This window comes from Sander vitreus, chromosome 10 (genome assembly GCF_031162955.1).
Source record: "Sander vitreus isolate 19-12246 chromosome 10, sanVit1, whole genome shotgun sequence".
Classification (NCBI taxonomy): Eukaryota; Metazoa; Chordata; class Actinopteri; order Perciformes; family Percidae; genus Sander; species Sander vitreus.
The window spans coordinates 5047252-5070669 of NC_135864.1; the positions used below are offsets into that span (position 1 = coordinate 5047252).

Below are 23418 nucleotides of genomic sequence, written 5' to 3' on the forward strand. Positions count from 1 at the left end.
CCAATTTTTATTTCTCTGGGAAACATTTGCTGTGAGCTGCTTTACATTCACACGGCACGATGAACTCACTGAACTCACCCGAAACATAAACAAAGCTAAACACAGAATATAAATCTGTGTGTGTGTGTAGATTCTCACTGCAGCTTTCTATTGTGCATTTTGTTTTTCTACTCCGCTGCACAGAAGGTGTATGAAGATGAAAGAGGTACCTGTGAGCGGTTCAAACTCACATCTTCTGCTCTGGAGAAAACAAAATGACTAAGGTGGCTCAGAGAAAATGGGAATTTGACAATAGTTTTGTTATATGCCGGTGAAAAATAAGAAAGGGAGCAGAGTGACTGCAAACTGCTGAGTAAATCTCAGCATTAAAATGAAGAGTTGAGGACAGGATGTGAACAAAACCAAGAGACACGAAGAGAGGAGGCACGCACGCAAACAGAGTATTTTAGATTAGCTGCAGATGATGTGGTGACAGCTGCTGCGCGAAGAATCCGACCAGTTTGGACAGCAGGCCTGTTGTCACTGCAGAGTACGAGGAGATGTGTTTACTCTGCAAACATGTTCAGTCTGTAAGAATCTTCCAGAACAAGTAAATTGCTCAGCTGTTGGGTTTCTGTGCCTGGCTTAAGGGCACCACAGTGGTGGTTGTTGACTAAGTAAGTTATGTTGTTGTCAACTTCAGTGTCCAGACTTTTTCAACAAGTCTGGGATTTTAATTTGCAACCAGCGGGTTGAAAGCTCGTCAGTTTGTCCTCACTAGTGTCTGGGAGGAAGACCGATGGATTTTAAAAGAGTTAAAGAAATGATTAAGTTATAAGAAAAAAAATGATGGAGTTTTATACTTAAGTGATTGTAACTTCGGAAGATGTCTATTTGATTTGAATAACTCAAGAATGTGAAGCCTCATATCAGCTTTAGTATTGTGATTTGCAGTTTAGTAGTCCGGGCTAAATTTGGTCAAAAAGTTATAATTTTTTACATATAACCATTGTTTTTTTTAACAGAATTTCAGGTGTAAGGTGTAAGACCTGCTTCACAGTGAAATACAGGTGATCTTCACATCTAAAATACATTTACGTTTCAACCAAAATCATCCAGATTTTAACCTAGTTTTCACCAAATCAATGTTAACTGGTAACGTATCTAGTCAATTAAGCCATCTTAATAATTGATTAATCATTCAAATCATTTATTAAGCAAAAAATACTCGTCACTGTCCTGTGAAAACCATGTATCTTCAAGAGTTGATATGAATTCCAGCTTTGTGAGAGTGCATCTTTTAGAAAACAAATTGGGTTTTATATTGTATATTTCGCTGAAAAAGTTGCAAAACGTAATCAGTTTAACACCACATTTGGAGTTAGGTGGTCTTCAACGGACAGTGTTGGTTTCAGCTTGTTAAATAGGAGGATTTGCAACCTGTCTCAGTTTTATTTCATTGTTTGGGTCTTTGGACAAAATGGACTAAGTAGATGTCCAAAGACATGCAGGTTTGGTTAATTGGCAGCTCCTAATATTGCCTGTAGGTGATTGACTGGCGACCTATCCAGGGTGTACCCTGCCTCTTGTCCAATGTGAGCTGTGATTGGCTCCAGACCCTTGCTACCCATCAAAGGAAAGCCGTGTATAGCTAATAGATGGACTTTGGACAATGCTGATGACCAACGTTCAATATTATCTATTTCTATCTTCAATGTAGACCTTGAACATAGTTTCAGATCAAGTCCATGTCCTTTACTGTAAGTTCCAACCCCTATGGAAATTATCACCAGTTAAAACCCTCACAGGGTTCAATGCCAACCCAAACAAGTACACGTTTTCACAAGACATTAAAGTGAAAAAACGATTTGAAAACTGTTTTGATCTGATGAAAGCTAAGTTATGATTTCTCAGTTTCACACGACACCTGATCTGATCTACAAACAATAACCCTGGTGCATGGTTTTCATGTGTGAAGGGTCATATTTTAGCATGTGGTATTAATGTGAGGCGACATGACGACACTGAACAGGTTTCTGGTTAGTTTTTATTGAAGACACACAGTCAGTTCACAGCTGCCTTGACAGATACTACTGCTGAGCTGCAGACACTCCCATCTGCTGTGTGTGTGTGTGTGTGTGTGTGTGTGTGTGTGTGTATAAGACCCTGTGCAGGCATAGGTCTAAGTGTGTGTGTGTGTGTGTGTGTGTGTGTGTGTTCAACATCCTAACTTTGGCAACACTTCAAAGACTTCAAGGTTCATCTCAGTTCAGGTAGCCCTGTGGCATCAAATAAGTTAAAACAACAATATGACTAAACACAGTTACAAAACAATAAATTATAAACAGAAATGCTGTACAGCCAGTGAAACCAGATTATCAGCAGGTTAAACATGTTACACTTCACACGTTGGTTTGACAGCTGCTTAATAAAAAAAATTTTAAAAAAAAATCCCCCAAAAAATATGAACAGAATGTACAGGATTATATTCAGACTCTGCTCTCAGGCAAGCTCTAATACTGTCAAAGGTAAAGAGGACACACACACACACACACACACACACACACACACACACACACACACACACACAATCTCCTACTCCCTCTAGTGGAGAGTTGAAAAATGGCAGCCTCCTTTGATCTGCGCAGACACAACACACATTAGGGACTATGTTTATGCCCTAACCGCGAAACATAGCCTGCATTTTATCAAGTTTCTGATTAAAAAGAAAGATTTTAATGGAAAATTCACCCTTTACTTCTTATCCATTATTTTTCTTCTCAGTATTTACATTTTTGGTCATGTTTGCTCTGGGAATAAGGAAAGGATTCAAAAATAGCAGCTCCTCGCTGTTCATTTGTCTTTAATGGGAATTAAAAATATATACTCAATAGAGGAATAAATGCCAAAATGTAAGGTTTAAAGCCATTACCTGGTTTTTAACTAAATGTAATAGGCTCAATTGTTCCAGTCACGCTCAACTGGCAGGTAAAGGCAGGTTAAATGTCGTCAGTTTAGCCTGATTTTTAACTTGAGGACATTTAATATTTTGGTATATTAGTAACATTTCACGCACAGTCTCCCTCGTGTCTTAAACTGGAACTAGCTGTCCCTCCTGCTGCTCTGCTCCGTCCTGACATTCAGACGAACGGGAACAGCTAAGCTCCAGCTGGGCAGCTCCCTCCCTCTGCTTCACGTGCACTGCAGCTGATACAGCACTATCCAGTGGAAAAAGGCTCTATTATATGCAAAAACATGCCACTTTCAGGAATGTCATATGCAGACACTGTCAAGTAGACACCACCATGTTGGACAAATATGAAATAATAAAGAAAACAAGGACTTAAATGCTGCTTCTTTCTTGATTTCAAATGTATCAAATCTCTCTGCTGCGAAAGATTGAAATTCTACTCTAAAAGCAGGGAAATTATGATTCTGACACTGATCCCTTTTTAACTCTGCGTACAAAGGGTCTTGTGACTGCTTAATACTAATGTCTACCTATGAGACGAACATCTAGCAACAACAGATAAACTGTCTTTATCTAAATATTAATTTAGTGACTAAACAGTGAGCTTTAAAGCCTTAGTGCGTAACTTTTTGATATTAATAAACGTCCGTGACATTCAAGCCATTGCCAAATTGCTACAAACCAAATTAAGACTATCAGCTCCACACAACTCTCTCTGGATTTCTCAGTATGACTATGTTCAGAAGATTGTGTCGAACGGCGACTTTCACGCACAGAAGCTCAAGTGAAGATAATGACCTCTTCTGAAGAGTCCATCATGTTTTATTTTAATCCTCCGTGTCCTCCTTGGCTACTAGCAACTGTGTGGAGGGGGGGGGGAGCGTGCGCGATCACGGAAGGCTTGTATCATGTGGACGTGCCGACAGTTTTGTTGTCATTATTTAGAATTCCTCATGGGGGGAAGACAGAAACTACACACTATAGCTTTGAATTCTAATATTAATCTCTGCACAGTTGTGACAAGATTTTCATGTTCTACCTAGACAAATCTTCATAAATCTATATAATAGTTGGAAGTTTGAATCTCGTAATTTCGCTCAATATAATGGGTGGGCATCAGGATCTTTTCACCAATAGACACATTGTTTAGCTGTGAATACATACAACATACATAAACTAATGGAGACAAAGACTTCAAATAAAAAAAAAAAAGCCCTGAAATTAAAAGTTAAATGCATTGAAAGACACTCTCTCTGCTTTTATGTTAAATACAGAAGTAGAAGAACTGAAGCCATGGTACTTTTTTTTTCAGTTCAGTCATGCAGGTCTGTATTCTGTGTGTCAAGAAGATACTCAAGTGGAAGATATTTGCTAAACCGACAAAAACAACTTAAATTCTGCTGTAGCTAAATGTTTTCCCAGTCCATCCAACTTGAAGAAATGCCACAGGGAGACGCGACCTGCATTAATTGAACAGTAGCCATAGCAACAAGCATCATCAGGTGCCTATGAATACAAAAGAAGTTCGCTTCAGTCCTGTCTATACTATTTTATATCTATTTAAAACCTTTTCAAGTCAAAAACCTCAGGAAGGAATTTAGTCTTGTACTGCAATAGGAACGGAGGGAATGAAAGCACGCTGGTGACATATCTACTTTACAGATACAGAAGTAAACGCAGGAAGAGAGGAGTCTATTTTAAATCAGCTCATGGTTAGAGTGGGAAAATGAAGGAGGCTTAGACAAAATAAACATCCAGAATAACAGGAACACTCTGTGCCGCCGAGTCTCCTGCCTGCCTGCTATTCCTCCTCACATCCTTTTTTCCATTTTCCCTCCAACTCTTTTACTTCTTCTCCCTGTAGGAATTCCATCCTGTGTCTTTACATCTCCACCTCCTCTCCTCTCTCTCTCTCTCTCTCCATCTCTCTCCTAATCAGCCCTTGAGACATTTAACATTTACATCACATTACACAGTCTGAGATGATGAGAGCGCTGTGTACCTGTCAGTCTCGATACAGTACTGCTCCTGCCTCCAGGTGAGGAGGACACTCAAAACACACACACACACACACACACACACACACACACACACACACACACACACACACACCTGTCAGCCCAATTTCATATCAAACAGATACACGCACGCACGCACGCACGCTGTTTGCTCTGTGTGAGTCCAAGTGTTGCAGTTAGCTCGCAAACACACGGAGGCTCCAACGACAACATGCAGCCTTTCGTTTTCAATTCAAGTGTCCTAGTGTCCCGCTGAGGATGCTGGGATACGTCTTCTCATAGAGCTCAGCTGACCCTAATGCGCCTTCAAAACCATTCTCCCCATCATCTCTGGTGCTTTGTAATAATGACCAGAAGAGATTTGCAGTGCAACTTGAAGATTAGAGTTAAAATTCCATCTGAGCACCACACAATATAACAACCAGCACACGGGCTGTAGCTTCCTTCATTTGTTTTTCTCCAGTGTGTCACATATAGTAAGATTAAAGCATTCTGTGGGGGCCATGTCCACAGTAAAGCAGAGACATCCTAAAAACGCTGCGGATATCTCAAAGGTTACCCTCGCCCTATTTTCATGTGCCTTCTGTCGCTCATGTTCTAGCCGATTGAGCCAGCAACTTCACGATATTTCTGTCAACTAGCTTTTTAACATTTTCACTGTTGCACCGTCAAGTAATGTCTAGATAGTTTTTGGAATGACATCACAATCAGATGTCATTGTTTTGAAGCTCAAATTTGTTAGTCCACACCATTATGTGAGACTTGTCTCATCACCACTTTGGAGAGCAAAATATATATATTTTAGTGTTGGTGGACAAAAGTGTCACTTTTTCAAATATATCCAAGTTAGAACAGAAATGGCCTAAGAGAAGGCCCGTACTTGTAAAAGGTTACGCCATTACTTATCCAATCAGGAGTCTAAGGACAGAGGCTGTTGTATTCTGTAAAGCCCTTTGAGGCTAATTAGTGATTTTGGGTTTTATAAATAAAACTGACGTGACTTGACTTTTACTTTCCTTTTCTTGTAATTTGGTAAATGTGCACAGGAAGTGGGTGTAGGATAAGTGATGAAGATAACAGTAACAATGTGGCCATCTACTGTAACTATTGTATTAATGGCTCAAATAGCTCTGAATTTGACATTGAAAATGAAAATAACTGATGGTCACTATGTAGAATAATGCTATTGTCTGAAAAGCAGGTGCACGTGCATTACAAAAATACTGCTGTAAGCCTTCTAAAGACAGTGTTGGTGAATCCCCCGTCATACTGTACATGCTGCTGTTTTTCCCCTCCTTCCTTTCAGCAGTAGGGCTGGTATGTGCCAGGTGGCCCAGTCCCCATAGGAACCATTGTGAGGTAGTTGGAGGGCGCGTAGCCTCTCTTCCCACCTCTCGCCTCCACTAGACTCCATTCAGGGTTCCCACGTTTGTCGTGGCGCTCCAGGACACGAACTGGCTCGCCGGCTCGAAGAGAAACTTCATGGTTTCCTCTCGCTGTGAAGTCATATGCCGCCAAAATCTGGAAGAGAGGACTCGGAGTCAAAAACAAGGAGTAAACGTCTGTCACGCCAGGTACCTTGTGAGGTGCTAATGGTTATTACATAGCAGAGAACAAAGTGAAGAGAAATGTAGAGAAAACACTGTTATTTCTTGACCTTACTAGTAATAGAGGGGAAAGAATGTAACATTTGGCAGGGTGGCATCAGAGGAAAGGTCATGCACGCAAAAAGTTTGATCTTCTGTGATGTGGCCATTTAAAGACATCTCAGGCTCAATTTGCCCGGCTGTAGCTCTACATTGTCAAACTTTGCTCAAGTTTGTTCAGTCTAAGTTGACCTTATCAGCCTTAGCTCGTTAGGATCAGCTCTGATTTGGGCTGAATGTAAATGCTAGCATGTTAGCATGCCTTGTGTTGTCCTTTTTCATGCATGCTTACTATGGGATGCTATGCTGATGTCTGGAATTGAACATTGAGCTTGTTAACATGCTCATAATTAGCATGTTAAGTCTGCATGTCACTTTGCAGCAAGCTAATGTGCGTACAGATAGCATGTGTTAAAGCTGGGCAATAAATCAAATATGATCATTTATTGACTGCCACAAGAATCATATTGTGATATGACCTTACATTACAGTACTTAAGTTACATTATTTGATATGCAAGTTTGCACAAATTTGACATAGTGTATACATATGTCAGAAAATATACTTTATGATACAATTTCATTAAAATGATTTCAACAATAGCGTTCAGCATATTGAGTGTGGTAACAAGCAAATGTTTCACATTTTAGACAGATTAAGTAGGCTAGTTATTTCAATGTGTCAGACACAAATTAAATCAACATTTCAAGGACCAGTGTGGAGGATTTAGGGAGATCAATTGGCAGAAATGGGTTATAATATTCATAATTATGTTTTCATTAGTGTTTAATCACCTGAAATTAAGAAACATTGTGTTTCCGTTCATACAGAAAGAGCCCTTCATATCTACAAATGTAGCTGGTCCCACTGAATATTTAATGATAACTGGATACCGAATCCCAAAATGGCGGCTATTCAGTTCAATGAGAATTGCTTGCATGGCACATACGGCAAAAAAAAAACGTTTCTCAGGTTCCGGGTTTACTTCCCTGATATGCGGCCTGAGGCGCAGGTCCTACTGGTCCCGCCCGTGAGTTTACCGCTCGACCCATAGACTTTACATTGTGGTGACATTACAGTTTTTACCAGCTCCCGATATCAAATATAAAAACTTCAGAATAGAAAGAGTCAAAATCATCCTTGTGTGCAGTTTGAGGTGTCCTTACAACGTCTTTTTTTACAATGGCAGCAGGTGAGGAAAATGCTTTTTTTGGCCGCAGGGGGATTTTTCCTTCCAATACCACGAGTGCCACTGAAAAAAAAAAAAATGGCTGCAAGGCTAAGCGACGACACCTTATCCAGTTCTTATTATACATCCATGGCGGGGCCTCTTCCACTGAGCCTGCCATCTTTCTACAGGAGCTCAGAAAGGACAAACCAAACACTGACTCTAAAGAGGGCCTTTCACGTTTCTACGTTACATGAAGGCGACCATAGGTTCTACTACACACGACTCACTGCTAGATGGCACTAAATCCTACATACACTGCTCCTTTAAGTGAATATAAGTATCGGCTTGAATTTGAATACCCAATACTAAAGGATTTGGATCCCTAAATAACAGTGTGATTACACACAACACACCGCTTCAAGAAATTATTATTATTTCTTAATCTAAGAAATAAGCATGACATCAGCATGCATGCACACAGGTGCAAATGCGAACACACACACACACACAATTCACTGTAATATTCTCTGAAAAGGTTAAGCCCACTAGTTGTGTCTTGACAAATCCCATCTCATCACCACACACACACACACACACACACACACACACACACACACACACACACACACACACACACACACACACCTAATGAGCCCTGTGTTGGTATGACAGAGTGCCACAGCAGTGCTAATAGCCAAGTTTAGCTGGCTGCTCGGTGTCATTAACAAACCCTTCACCTCAGCTACAACATTAGCTCTGCCCTGATGGTCTACACCAATTAGCATTTCATTAGCATTTTGCCAGGCAGAGACAAGGATGGGGGGAAAAAAGAAGTAAAGCGACCATGGCTATCGGCTGCAGAGTGTATCATGTTGCAGGAGCTTGGCGAATATTTGCTGCAGCTATGTTTCTGATGGAAATGAAAAGACTCGAGGAGTGGTGTAGCTACGTGGCGCCTCTCTGTGTTGATATATGGTCATGACAACGTGGTGGGGCCACAAATGTGAGAGAAATAGACAGTTAACGGAGACTGCCTGCGTGTCTGCAGAAGCCAGACAGAAATGTATTAATGTAGTAAAAATATTGTTTGTTATACACTGTGTCACAGATCACAGAGAAAGTAGCAGCCAAGATGAATTTGGCACCTTAATGCTGCTGCTTCTGCTCTTTATAAGTTGACAGTGATAAATCATCTCTATTTTCTTCAGCCACTGACAAAACCTAAAATTTTGTGTGGATCAAAGAACAGAAAGGAGTTGGGTAAAAAATAAGGCGTATCTGTAACAATGACTATGAATGCCGACGGGTCATGAGGGATGGACGTGGGGAGGAGGGGGCATCTGTACAGCGTCTATAAGGTCACTGGAGCAATCACTCACTTTAGCAGGCCTATCTCTCACTCACACACACACACACTATCTCAGCCTGCAGTGGTGCATAAATTAACTCTCAACACTTCACACAGTAACCCACTTACAAGGTTAAACAGTCAATTATGGACCTTTCTATTAATAACACACACACACACACACACACACAACATGCATGCACAAAATAACTCCAGTGTGCGTGCACACGAACACACACAGTGCCAGTCAGACATGTGACAGATTGATGCTTCCACAGCAGAATGCTGTCACATCGGTCAGTTAAAGCTTCAGACACACACACACACACACACACACACACACACACACACACACACACACACTCACAGTTTGCAGTCTGATGTCAGATAATTTAGCAGCAAGCTGAGGTCGATGTTGCATCCAGGCTAATTCTCATGAATGGCTGCTCAAAATGTACAAGTCTAGATCACTAACGAGGCCATTATATATGCCGATTGTTGTATTAGTTTAGAAAATATTAATGTCAAAATATGAAATTCCACATTTCAATATTTGGCTGGTGCTAATATAAACTATGTATTTAAATCATTCCGGAGCATTAAGAGAGTTTTTAAGAGAATCACTTTCTACCTCATTAATATGCAGGTGTATGCATCACAGGCAGAATTCTGTGTAGTGAATGTGAAGGTTCCATCATTTAAGTAGAGTCAATTAATCAATCAATTAATCACCTGGAAGCATGGCCGGCTCATGACTGTCAGTGGCCGGCTCTCTGGGGTGTAGGAGTGTCTTCTGATTTCTGTCACGCCATCAGGCGGGGTCAGGTGCGGTGAAGGAGGCGGGTCCTCTGTTGCCTGATGATACCGAATCAGCTTGGAACAGGGGGCGTACCCTCTTCTGCCTGAATACAACATACACAGATAAAGGAGGTGTTGTCAATGGAAAAGCTGTAAAGTGGTACCTTGTTATCATATATTAGGGCTGCAGTTAATGATTATTTTTTACGACCGATAAATCTGTCGATTTTCTCAGTCAATAAATGTATTGATTGGTCTACAAAATGTCAGAAAATAGTAAAAAAAAAAAAGAAGTGGCCACAACATTTTTCCAGAACCCAAGCGAACATCTTCGAATTATTTGTTTTCCAAAACCCAAAAGGTGTTCAATTTACTATCACAGGGGAGTATGAAAAAGTTTTCACATTTGAGATGCTGGAATCAGTGAATTTTAGACATTTTTGATGAAACATAAGACAAAAATTATTAATCAATTATCAAAAACGCCTTTTAAATTATCTACTTTTGTAACATTTAGTCAGCACACACTTGGAATCTCTCTTTGTATGTACACTGACTACAATATCTGATACTTTTAAAATCACACTTTGTTTTTTGTTGTTTTTGAAGCCAATTCCATTTTCAGAATATGTCCTCTAAAATGTGCCACCTATCTGTTCAGGTGTCTGGCTCTCTAACCTATACTAAATTCTACTGGGCCTGTGTTTGATTGCTGGTTATTTGCAATATTGCCAAACACCCAAAAGATGGCGCCAAAAAGCTGCCTTTAAGAAACTAAAACCCAATGTGTATGGTATGTTATTAAGGCAAGGCAAGGCAGCTTTATTTGTATAACACATTTCAGCAACAAGGCAATTCAAAGTGCTTTACACAAAACCTCAAAGAGCAGTTGAAAACAATAAAACAGATAAAATGCGAGGTAATAGGCTGCTAGTATGGGACTACGTATAAGCTGTTGCTCTATACACTTAATCCACCCGCAATCCTTGCCGTTCCCAGAACGGCCGGTCCCACCGGTCTTACTTTTTAATTGTCTTTATATGATTTATATTTATATTTCAATTTTCAACAATGTAACTTCAGTAACAATAAAAAAAAATATTAAAACTAATCTCGTAGATAAAATACGAGAATAAAAGTTACAGTGCAGTATAAGAAATTAACAATTATTTAAAGAAAGGCAGAATCAAAAAAAAAAAAGATGTCGATGGATTCATGTCCAAAGCTTGAATTCTACAGATTGTGTTATAAATATGCATAGAGACCGCCCTGGTTGAAAACCGGCTATTGCAATAAAATGTTGCTATTGGCTGATGTTCATGGTGTCATGGCTTTCCTCTTCAGGCAACCCCGTGGTTCTTACCTCCTGCGTCGACCAGCCATCTTCGTTTGTCCCCGCGGCTGTCTGCCTCACTGATTATGGCCACCAGCTCGCCTCTGGCCAGGTTCAGGTCCAGGTCCCGGCTGCCCACCACCATCTCCATCACCTGGTAGATTTTACCAGAACCGTGCTTATCTGTTAGCTGCTTCAGACGACGCTGAGAGGATGGACTCAGAGGCTGGCAGAAGAAAACAGAGGCAGAAGAGAATGTAGAGGAAAATGAAACATAATTAGACCTGACAAAGGTAAGAAGAGCAAGATAGGCCTGACGTATAGGGCTACGTTAAAGTCGTTTCTTACTAGAACATGGATAATCCTTAGTTCCAGATTCTAACTGAATGAAAAAAAATGGTTGTTATCCGTCGTCACTGTACTGTACACATTTGAAAACAAAATCTCAGAAATTACCATGTGAGTTATTTCTCAGAATGAGCTTAGCAAAAGCATTAAATCTGTCACTGAATATGTGAACATACTGGGAAGTGATTAGAAAGTTGCAGAACAAGAAGAAGAATATTCAGAATCTTCTCATCAATTACTGATGACTGATTTGTAGTTACACATGAGACTGTAAAGCTGCAGACATGAATCACTGTGATGACTTGGAATATTCTCCAGCTTGTACAACATGTTTGACAGCGATGAACAGTATTAAAGAATCACCTGTCAGAAAGTGTTTTTAATCTACTTTAAAGATATTAATAGCAAAACATGATGTGACTGTGCAACCCGCTTGTCAGCCGGTTATGTATGCAGGTTGCCTGGCATCTTTAAGGAATGTGACCCAGTTCAAAACAGCTAACCGGCATTACAGGCAGCACGACATACTGTAAAGAAAAGGTATTTGTTGATGACTACAAGAAACCAAAGGCATAACTATGACATAATCACATGCAACAACTTGCTGTCAATTGTTGTCCTCTCATCACATATAACACCGCTGCTACTCTAGAACAGTAGGAGCCTACAAGGAATGTATTTGGTCACGACCTGACGTGTTGCACAATGGTTAAAATTGACTTGTCTGAGCATCAGTGTAATTAGGATTCATCCTCTGAGGACTATGAATGTCTATATAAACAATTTTATGGCAATCCCTCTCATAGCTGCTGAGATATTTCACTCCAGATCAAAGTGTTCCTAAAGCCACACTGCTAGATTGGTTTAAACAGTCATTAAACAGAGTTCAATTTAATGCTTTTTTAAACAAATTATAGTAGCTACCGGTGTCGGGTAGTGTGTATGCAGATGTTAAAATTGCTCAAACATAAAAAGGTCCATAAAGTAATGTTAGCTGGGTTGGAAATGCCTAACTGCAGTGTCTTTTGTTGAGTAAATTTCAATCAGGACATGCTTGTGCTTCGTCTTCGGTGACATCGTTCTATTTTGGAACATGTAGTGTCTCTAGTAAATGTCTTGCACCAATTGTGTTAATGCCATTCAAGCAGCTCAAATTTATTGGGCTTGTGCACCTGTTGTAGTCTGTATGTTGTCCTAATGATATCTTTATTTTACGGTCTGTTGAGCACCGTGTCTGTCTGTCTTTGACTTATAAAACTAGGCCTGGGCTTTAAAAGGATTAATGTCGTAAATAATGCATGAACACACAAGTTGTTTACCAGTATTCTTGGTCAACAACCCAACACAACACACTGTGACACAACAATGACTTTTAGCTCCATCATTCTGTACCCACCTGGACGGCAGGCGCATTCAGCGTGTCCTCTACACTTTGACACAAAGTCTCCAGTCTTCCCGCACCTTCCAGCACTGCAGACTCTGCCCACCTCCAGAATGCACTGGGATTGAGAGAGCTGTGAGGGAGCTGGAAGAAGAAATGAATTCATTTGAAAGCCATTAATGTTCATATCCTCGTTTGTTAGCGTAGTGGAAAGGTTACCCAAGATCTTTATCTAAACTCAGCACAAAAAAAAGAAACGTCCCTTTTTCAGGACACTGTATTGTAAAGATACTTTTGTAAAAATCAAAATAACTTTAGAGATCTTCATTGTAAAGGGTTTAAACAATGTTTTCCATGCTTGTTCAAAGAACCATAAACAATTAATGAACAAAAGATAATAACAGCTTGCAGGCGGTAGGCAATTAAGGTCACGGTTATAAGAAAATGAGGAAAGTAAGAGAGACCTTTCTACTGACTAAAAAACACCAAAAGAAAGACGCCCAGGGTCCCTGCTAATCTGCGTGAACGTGCCTTAGGCATGGTGCAAGGAGGCATGAGGACAGCAGATGTGGCCAGGGCAATACAGTGCAATGTCCCTACTGTGAGACGCCTAAGACAGCGCTACAGGGAGACAGGAAGCACAGCTGATCGTCCTCGCAGTGGCAGACCATGTGTAACAACACCTGTATAGGATCGGTACATCCGAATATCACACCTGTGGGACAGGTACAGGATGGCAACAACAACCGCAAGAACTGGCCAGTCTGGTGCAGTACATGAGGAGGAGATGTACTTAATGCAGCTGGTGGCCACACCAGCTACTGAGGGCTACTTTTGATTTTGACCCCCCCTTTGTTCAGGGACACATTATTCCATTTCTGTTAGTCACGTGTCTGTAAAAATTGTTCAGTTTACTGTATGTCTTAGTTGTTCAATCTTTTAATGTTCATACAAATATTTGCATATATTAAGTTTGCTTAAACTATAAAAGCAGCTGAAAGTGACAGGACGTTTCTTTTGTGGCTGAGTATATTTTTCTGCTTGACCTTGTCATCTATGTAGAGAACACATCATGCATGTGAGATTACCTGTTGTGCAAAGCTCTGGAACAACTGCTCCATGTCTGAGGCGAGGTCTTTATGCAGGCAGCTGAACGTGCCCAACATGCTCCAGATCATCTGCAGAGCCATACCATTAAACTGAGGAAGCTCATTAAGGAGCAACGTGTTCATCGTCCTGTGAGAGGAGATGAGAGGTTTGCATGTAAGTTGAAGTCAGAAATTTAATTAACGTTTCATTCTTTCATTAGACAACCTCGCCCTCATCGTAACATAACTTCCAAAGGGTCTATTCATACTGGTTTCACATTACAAGACCTTTCTCCACAGCGCTGCGGAGAAGGTCGTCCCCACAACATTCGAATCAGCATAGTATGGCAATATTTCCCGTGGCAATACTGTATCGATACACAGACGGCAAGTATCGATCTATTATTATATATATATGTGTTGGTCAGTTTGTCTGCTTGACAATCCCATTTCACAGCAATAACATTTTACTGAGATGGACAAACAGAGAAATGTATCTTTTTATCTAAAAACGGATGTTGACAAAGTTTCCTTTTGGGGACATCATTTGAGATTGGGAAAAATTTGAAGTTGGAAAAAAGGTAATAAATTACAATATATTGCAGAATATTGCCAAATGGTTAAAAATCGCAATAATATCGTGATATAAGTATCGTGATGATATCGTGTTGTGAGGCCTCTGGTGATTCCCATCCATAATAATCATACAGACTGCCATAATTCAAAGGAGGAGGCTGTAGGAATAGAGCCACTGACTCAGAGATAAATGTTATCCATTATAATTTAAAGTGCCTCCCACTCCACTTAAACTGATTGATAAAATAATGGCCATTTACAAAAAAAAAAATGCTTACAAAACAAATGAAGAGAACACAATTGTTAAACCAGGATTAAAGTCTGGCATACAGTATGCAACAGACCTTCCACACATAAGTCCAGCCCTCTCTCTACCTGTACGTGTTGGCCACAGCCTGTTCCTCGTAGCTCAGAGTGGATTTGGCTTCTATCAGTTCATAGTCGAGCAGCTTGTCCAGCCTTTTTCTGATCAGGTTCCTCGGGCCCACCAGGAGGTCACGGAGCGCACACAGCGGCTTGTGGATTAACGTCCTCATCCTCTTCTCCTACATGGAGGTATAGATGATGCTCATCATCAGACAAATGCTGTGCTGGTTAATGCATCAATCATTTTAGACTGGCAGGGTCCATTGTGCTTACTTTTAATACTTAAGTGTACTTTTTTTTCCTTAAGTGCAATTAATAATGCAGCAAATGTATTTGCAGTTCAGTATTTCTGTAATTTGGTTGTTGTTTTTTTGCTTTAAGTTAAGTAAAGGATTTGATTACAGTGGTGGAAGAAGTATTCAGATCCTTTACTTGAGTTAAAGTACTAATACCACACTGTAAAAATACTCTGCTACAAGTAAAAGTCCTGCATTGAAAATGTTACTTAAATAAAAGTATGTAAATATCATCAGGAAAATGTACCTAAAGTATTAAAAGTAAAAGTACTCAATGCAGAAAAATCCTCTCATTTTAGAAACTGGAAACGATCTGTCAATCAACTAAGTGTTTAATGGTCTAATCATTTCATCTGGACTTGTTGGCCTATATATTGTTGGGTGGTTTAATTTACAATAAAACATCATATTTAATAAACCACATGTGTGTTGTGTGCAAAAATCTTAATTTGTAAAGTAACTAAAGCTGTCAGATGGATGTAGTGGAGTAAACAATATTTCTGATGTAGCGGAGTAGAAGTAGAAAAAGGCATGAAAAGAAAAGACTCAAGTAAAGTACAAGTACTTCACATTTGTACTGTAGTACAGTGCTTGAGTAAATGTACTTAGTTACATTCCACCACTGTTTGATTACCACTGGTATCGGCATGAGAATGTCTAGCCTCGTGAGACCGTCCTGATCTCGCGAGCTATCTGGCGGAGTCAGGTTAGTGATAGACAGATGGTTTATCCAATCAGCTAACCAGTATTTTCGCCCCTTCCCAAAAGTTCTCCAACGGAAAGTTCCCAGATGGATATGCCGAGCAAATGCGAAGCAATCCATCTGGCGGAGTCAGGTTAGAGAATGTCAGGTAGACTCACAAATGTAGGAAGAATCCACTGTCTGAGAGCAGTAGTGATCTCCTTGTAGCAGATAGGTGCCTTCTCTCCATCCATATCTAAATCAAACTCCTCCGTTTTGCAGGCCAGGAATACCTGAAAAACCAACAAAGAAGAAGGAGCCGTGAACCCCTGCTGAGGTCTCTGACATCTGTTGGGCTAATCTTGAAAAATGAAACGGTTGTAGGACTACTGAATTTCCCAATGTCTGCGTTTTTGTTTGTTTTCTATGTTCAAACGGGTTGCTATTTCCAAATTAGAAGTTATTAAAGAAACGTTGCTTTGTCGAAGCAGTAGAAAATGATCTCAGCAAGAGGACGACTTGCATAGCCTGGTGAAAATAACTGGCCTTCAATAGTATGAGTAGGAAACTATGAAAAGGAAAGAGGATACAGTGCTGATCTTTGTTGGTTTGGAATAGAAAGAGGAAAAGAACAGTTTCAACCCAGGATAATTTTAGAGTGAAATGGTACACAGAAACCCATGTGTTTTGACCTCAGGGACGCCAGGGGCCTCGCAGTTTAAACAGTGTGACTCAGAAACACATGGCGACATGTTCAAAAATACATATCCAGTTATGTTCCACTTATTCCACTTCTCCACTGCATATACTGTAAGTCACTAGTTCAAGTCTTTGGATGGGCTGGTGCAATCTTTTTACCCTTCATTTAAGACATGCAGGTGTTCTTAAGGAAGAGACTCAACTCCCAAACTTGTTGGTTAATATACTCACATTGAATATGTGGAATTGAATTAGTACGAAGGGAACAATGTTAACAATACTGTCATGTAAAATTAAATCTTCTGGAGCCCAAAACATCCAAGGTATGACTTCCCCCTCCCATGTGGCATAGATATGATATACTCACTAAATATAGAGATGGTCCGATACCATTTTTTCCTTCCTGATACCAATTCCAATACCTGAACTTGCGTATCAGCTGATACAGAGTACTCATCCGATACCAGTGCGTCATATATTTTACTATGTTTGAACAGCTGTATACTACTATCCCTGTATGGATGTGATAGGGTTTCTATCTTTGTTGTTCAGCCTGGCTCGGGTAAAACTTTTTGTGAAACATGAACAAACACAAACAGTGAACGCCATATCGCCTTTCTTTTATTATCCAGTTTGACAGTCAGTCATAATGGAAAAAGAACAAATAAAGCTATTTATTCGGGGCTAAATTACATGGTATCGGATCGATGCGTAGACTCCAGTACTTTCCGATACAGATACCAGCATTTTAGGCAGTATCGGAGGCTTTTCTGATACTGGTATCGCTATCAGAACATCTCTAACTAAATGTGGTAAACATACAAAATGATTTTTCCTGAATCCCAAGAATACGATGCTCAAATCAGAATTACCAAATTCTTTATTTCACCTGAGAAAAGTGTATTAAAAATGGAGGTACCAGAGCAGTTTGTCTGAGAGGTATCAGGATGGAAAACAAGACAAAGCAAAGAGAAAATAAGTAGATGATATGTTCACTCTCAGGTGAAATGCCTCAGTCAACAGCAGAATGTTGCACATATAATATGATCCATTAGAACAAATGCAGCCTACCTGTAGGTGGTGCAGGTACGTCTCCACGTTCTCAAGGAGCTCCAGGATCCCATGCTCCAGAACATAAAAGAAACCTTCCAGGGCGTCAAACTCCTCATCCACCAGCTGGAGCACAACACACAGGGAGAGATAACATTTTTTTGTGAAATTAGATTAAAAAGTGCTTTATTGCCCCGTATTTCAGGAATTTAAAAAGGTCATGGGGCTTTGATTTGTGAGTTGGAAACACAAGATGACATTTGACTCTTTTCTAAGCTCTGTAATTGCTATCATTTCTCTTCCTTTGCCTTCATCTTTTTAGTTTTTACTAAGTAGAACACATTGAGGGCAGTATGACTCTGACCTTTCTAATGAATACTATTGGCTGCTTGTGATTTTAATTGTGCAAGGAAGAATATTTTGTAGATGCGTCAAATCCCTAATCATGAAAGTGTCAGCTAAACTGTCAGTTAAAATATAATGTAAATAATGGGAATAGAACATATTTACTGCATGCTTTTTATTTGCTTTGGTTTCAAAATGTCTTTCTCTAGCTGCTAGATCAGGACCTGTGGAATAATGCTATACTTTAGGAATCTACGACTTCAAACAATCACTAAAATCACTAGTACCAATCCCTTAGAAATAGAGGATGGATACCCGAACCGAGCCCATCGGGACCTGAAGGTACCCGACTGGCCGGGCCGGGTTCGGACAGATATTTAGAAAAGATGTTCGGGTTCGGGTCGGGCTCGGTCACATCAGCGCGATAAGGAATTGAACATTTTAAATTTAAAAAAGCTTATTCTGTAGGTGTGAGCCTGTGTTAACCTGCGCTTGTTGCCCCGTGTGCGCTGATGCGCTCATCTGTTGACATTTCTGAATGTCTTCCTACAGTTGCTTAATAAAAGCTTTCCACACAAACAAACGTAGGCTACATGTGTCATTAGTATGAGAAACAAATGAGATTTGAACTGTGTCGGTCTGGGACAAAAATTATCTTAATTCCTGTCGGACGCGGGCCGGGCTCGGACAGAAAAATGCGGCCCGATCCGCACTCTACTTAGAATCCATGTAAATACATCGATGCATCGCGATGCGGAAGCGGACGATTCTGCACCGATGCAGCGACAGACCATAATCGATTATTGCCTAATGATGTTACTTGTTGATTTTCCGGGTGCTGCTTTTTTTTGTTTTTGCCCTTTGTCTGTTGCGTTCAGACTCCGCTATATTCAGGAAGTGTCTTTTTTTAGGAGCCGATACAATAAACAGGGGAGTTTTATACATATATATATCTGACATCTTGAATTTGTTGATGAAAACCATGTGTAGCAATATATAATAATGAGGAGGTGACGCGTCTAGTATTGAATCGATTTGAATCGTTGACAGGATAATCATAATCAAATTGAATCGTGACACCAGTGAAGATTCACAACCCCTGGTAAATACTGATTTCCATGTGCTGTTATGCAACATTAATACATTGGTGCATTTTGTCTAGACACATGGCTCCTTCTTTTACTCTGTCTGAGCTATATTTTCTTTATTTCTTTATCATTAATGTCTAGTAATACAGACATTAGCAAAGTGCTACTAGTCTATTCTGTCCTCTAAGGCTGTGGTTGCACTTGTTTTAAATACAGCAAATAGCTTTGAATGACAGGTGACAGCACAGATAATTGGGTTTTTGCAGAGCTTCAAAGTGTGATTCCTTTATATTCTACATATATGCAATGCAGCTGCAACCTATATAATGTATGCGGAATGTAAAAAGATCATAAGGCAAAGTAGGAAAATGTTATCCTGTGAGCAACTATTAAAAATGAAGCCACATGTGACGATGCTAATGGATGTGAACTCTTTGATCAGACCTAAAAAAAAAAAAAATTTTTTAATCTGTGGACAGATAAGTGTAATTTACGGCAAAGCAAAGTGTAGCAGAACAGAGCAAACAGCAGGTTCATAACAGGTCATATAATGTTTTGTCTGCAGGTAAAACACTGATTAATCATTAACCACTGTATTGCTATAACTCATAGGCCTGGGAGAGTCAGTAGTTACCTTAAAGTATAAGCACCATGAAACATAACTGGAACTTGTTGCTTCTCTGATTTCTAATGTCTAACTTCAAACAAGGGACAGTCATCGGCCAGGGTTAGATATAGAACAGCATCCTGGAGATGGCAAGGGTCTTGCGTTGCTCCAAGACCCTTCAGCAGGGTGTTATTTAAACTAGGGCCATTAAACACTTCAATCCTACCTTAGGTGCTATTCCAGTCTCATGTTTGATGTGCTGGCTGAGCCTCGCTGTCTTCTTTGCGATGCTGTGGGTGTTGAGGCGGTTGATCTTGTCCTTTATGGTCAGGGTTTCTGTCTTCTTGTATTTGTCAGCTACAATCATAGTATGAGGGACAGTTAATCTGGGGTAGTCAAGTCAACTTTATTGTCAAATATCTCAAAGTATGTGCCAGACTAACAGAGGAATATACAAAATATAAACAATACAATCAATACATTCTAAATAGTGCAAAAGTAAACAGTAAAATAAATTTAAAATGTGCAATTTAAAAGGAAAAAAATTAATTGAAAGTGAAAAAGTGTCCCTGAGAGACCGTACCAGTCCTCCAATTAAACTGGACTCTGCACAATGAATTCAATGAATTCACTGTATTGAATCATACATCTTTGACTCTAGATGTATCAGTGCATCCTTGACTCTAGATGTATCAGTGCATCCTTGATTCTAGATGTATCAGTGCATCCTTGATTCTAGATGTATCAGTGCATCCTTGATTCTAGATGTATCAGTGCATCCTTGATTCTAGATGTATCAGTGCATCCTTGATTCTAGATGTATCAGTGCATCCTTGACTCTAGATGTATCAGTGCCTTCCCGCACTAATTGGATCACAAAGGAGGGTACCATAAAAGGGAAAATTATATTTTATGTTATCAGCTTATATGATAATAGTGGACTTTATGAACCGGCCTCACCAACTTCTCTGAAGCGTTTGTACTCATTGATGCGACAGTTCAAGGCGATGGAGGTATGAGCGGCATGCTCCAGAAGGCCATACGCCGGGTGCGTTCGTTCAGTGTGTTTCTGGATGGTCTGCAGGAGGAGGGGGTAGCGGGCGATTCGCTGCACCGGCATCACCAAGAAGAAACTCAGAGAGGTGGCGTTTACTTCAGGCCTGGAGAGATGAATGGCAACATTAAACAGTCATAACTTCAGGACTGAAATCAACAACCATTTCGTGTTAGGTCTTTTGTTTATCCAGTTATAATTTTATGTTTTAGGCAATATAAAAAAACAGAAAATGATCGCTCCCTACGCTGAGGCCTTGATGACTCTGACAATCTCATTCCAGAGCGCCTCCTTCTGTTTGTAGCTGTTCTCCACCACTGTAATGTTGGTGTAGTTGGCCAGGTATTCCTTATAGGCTGCCTCAATGTCTGAAGACAGGCTGAGGAACGAATCACCTGTCAGGGAGGCAAAACATATATTTATTTACTTACTTAACTTACTCATGGCTTTTAGCATGTGCAAATACAGTACATGCATTGCAGACATTTCCAGGTACACAGCTTTAACAAGAAACTTGTGTGTTTTGCATTCAATTGGAGATGCACAATTGTGACTAGTCCACACAGCATTCCGGGATGGGAGGAAAACGTGCTCTGGTTTATTGGCATTTCTTTAAACCACAAATTCACAATCGTCTTGGGCGGTGCTAAGCACCGGAGAAAAGCTGCGGTGCCTCTGCAAAATAGGTTTGGAAGGAACTTGTTTTGGTGGAACATGTGTACGTTCAAAAGTTGTTTTAGTCGTGCAACAGAAAACTCTGATTGGACAGATAGTCTAGCTAGCTGTCTGGATTTACCCTGCAGAGATCTGAGGAGCAGTTAACCATAGTCCTCAGAAATCCACCGGAGGTTAAAATGCCAACACAAAGAAAGCCCAAGGCAACGGATATCCGGCCTAAATGAGTGAAATCTGGCAGATTTTCCGGCGGCAACGGAGCAATCCCGGAAGTGGAACGTTAAGTATATAGACTAAGGGACCGGTATCGAAGTCACGGTATCGGTACCACACTCTAAGAAATATCTATTATTAACAGTTGTATGACTGTATTTTAACAGAAATTGTCCTTAGAACGTGATTCACTGTTGTTTTTTGTTACTTACATTTCTATTTGCACAATCTTTGCTTTTTTCAACCTTTTTGATACTTTTTTCTATGCTTTTGAAGTTTTTTTTTTTTTTTTAACGTTTACATAAGTTCACTAACTGAGCAGCTTTGTATGAGAGAATTTTATATAATAGGCCTAACAATGTTCTGTATTTTTACTGTAGCTACACACAAAATGTCCATGTTTTAATTACGGGGCAAAGTCCGGCTAATGAGCTGCCAGAACTTTCTTTATTATTTACTTTCTTTGTTATTTTACAGATTTATTTCTCTAGTGCAGTACCGGTATCCAACATTTTTAACAATACCCAGCCCTAAGCTCATGTTGTGACAAAGGAGGTAACAAAGACAACCCCAATCAATAAGATGGGATATTTGGGGCAAATGCTGAGGAGACCTAATGCTGAGGAAACGACGTGAGAAACTAAATGAGAGAAAGTTAAGCTGTATCCCTTACAGAGTGTCTTCAGGAAGAGGGGGTCTCCAGGCTGAACCTGCTTCTGGTCCAGCAGGCTGAGGAGTCGACTTGACACGTCAATCACATCCTCGATGTAGAGAAACATGCTGTCCAGGTTGGCTGGAGGAGGCTGCGGTGGGCAGGCAGACAGAAAGTGAGAACAGAAATGATTCATTTCCTGAGCTAAGATTCTATTTAAATATGTAATGACATGCAGATGAAACATAATCATTTAACCTAATGACCTGATTACCTCAAGTCAACTCCCAGTGGATGTGCTAGAATCAACGATCATCATACCAACTGCTATAATTAATATGAATCATATTTCTCCATATCTGTATATCTGTGTCAGTGTCTCTGTGCCCCAACTGGCCGCCCACCAAGAGCCAGGGTCTGTCTGAGGTTACTGCCTGAAAAAAGGAAGTCTCTATTGCACCAAATGTTTGCAATGGGGGGTTGGGTAGATCTACTCTACCTGTAAAATGTCCTGAGATAACTCCTGTTTGACACTATAAATAACATTTTATTGAAATTGTTGAGTTGCTTTTTTAATCATTTTCTTTAATTTCCCCCAAATATTAACCATATTCCTTAGCCTTTCCACTAAATTGTGTGGAACTAAAAGGGACACTCGGAGTCCAAAGGAATAACATGTTAAAGTGACAACACTTATTTCCAACATCCTGAGATGTTAAAAGACAAATACAAAACATGAGCCTATATGAATAAAATAGTACAAATTAAACCAAAAACTAAATCCACATTGAAGCACCTGAATGAGTTAGCTGAGTTAGCTCAATAAGCTAAGTAACAACAGGTATTTCAGTTTATATAGGTTACTTTGCTACTCAAAACAGAAAACTAAAATAAACGTTGAACGGCAAAGCAGACACAAGTGATAATTTGGCAATATAGTGTTATTAGCATCAGCATCATGTCCTTCCAAAACTGAAGTTTCTGTGTTATAACAATTGTAGAATTTAAAAGTAAGATGTATTCACATATTCAAA

General features: G+C 39.9%; 1 protein-coding gene across 4 annotated transcripts in view; it reads right to left on the reverse strand.

Annotated features, from left to right (window-relative positions):
- Positions 1-2747: 2747 nt before the first annotated feature.
- The window catches only part of arhgef37 (Rho guanine nucleotide exchange factor (GEF) 37), a 33532-nt gene continuing 12861 nt past the window's right edge, over positions 2748-23418 (reverse strand). For all 4 annotated transcript variants that reach the window (XM_078260033.1, XM_078260031.1, XM_078260034.1 and 1 more), the window contains 12 exons: positions 22406-22535; positions 21092-21239; positions 20751-20950; positions 20017-20147; positions 17772-17876; positions 16181-16294; positions 15033-15202; positions 14082-14229; positions 13009-13137; positions 11295-11490; positions 9866-10035; positions 2748-6489 (listed from right to left, as the gene is read on the reverse strand). In XM_078260033.1, coding sequence (XP_078116159.1) covers positions 6271-6489; positions 9866-10035; positions 11295-11490; positions 13009-13137; positions 14082-14229; positions 15033-15202; positions 16181-16294; positions 17772-17876; positions 20017-20147; positions 20751-20950; positions 21092-21239; positions 22406-22535 — 1860 coding nt within the window. In that variant the 3' untranslated portion in view covers positions 2748-6270. The remainder of the gene's footprint in view (positions 6490-9865; positions 10036-11294; positions 11491-13008; positions 13138-14081; positions 14230-15032; positions 15203-16180; positions 16295-17771; positions 17877-20016; positions 20148-20750; positions 20951-21091; positions 21240-22405; positions 22536-23418) is intronic.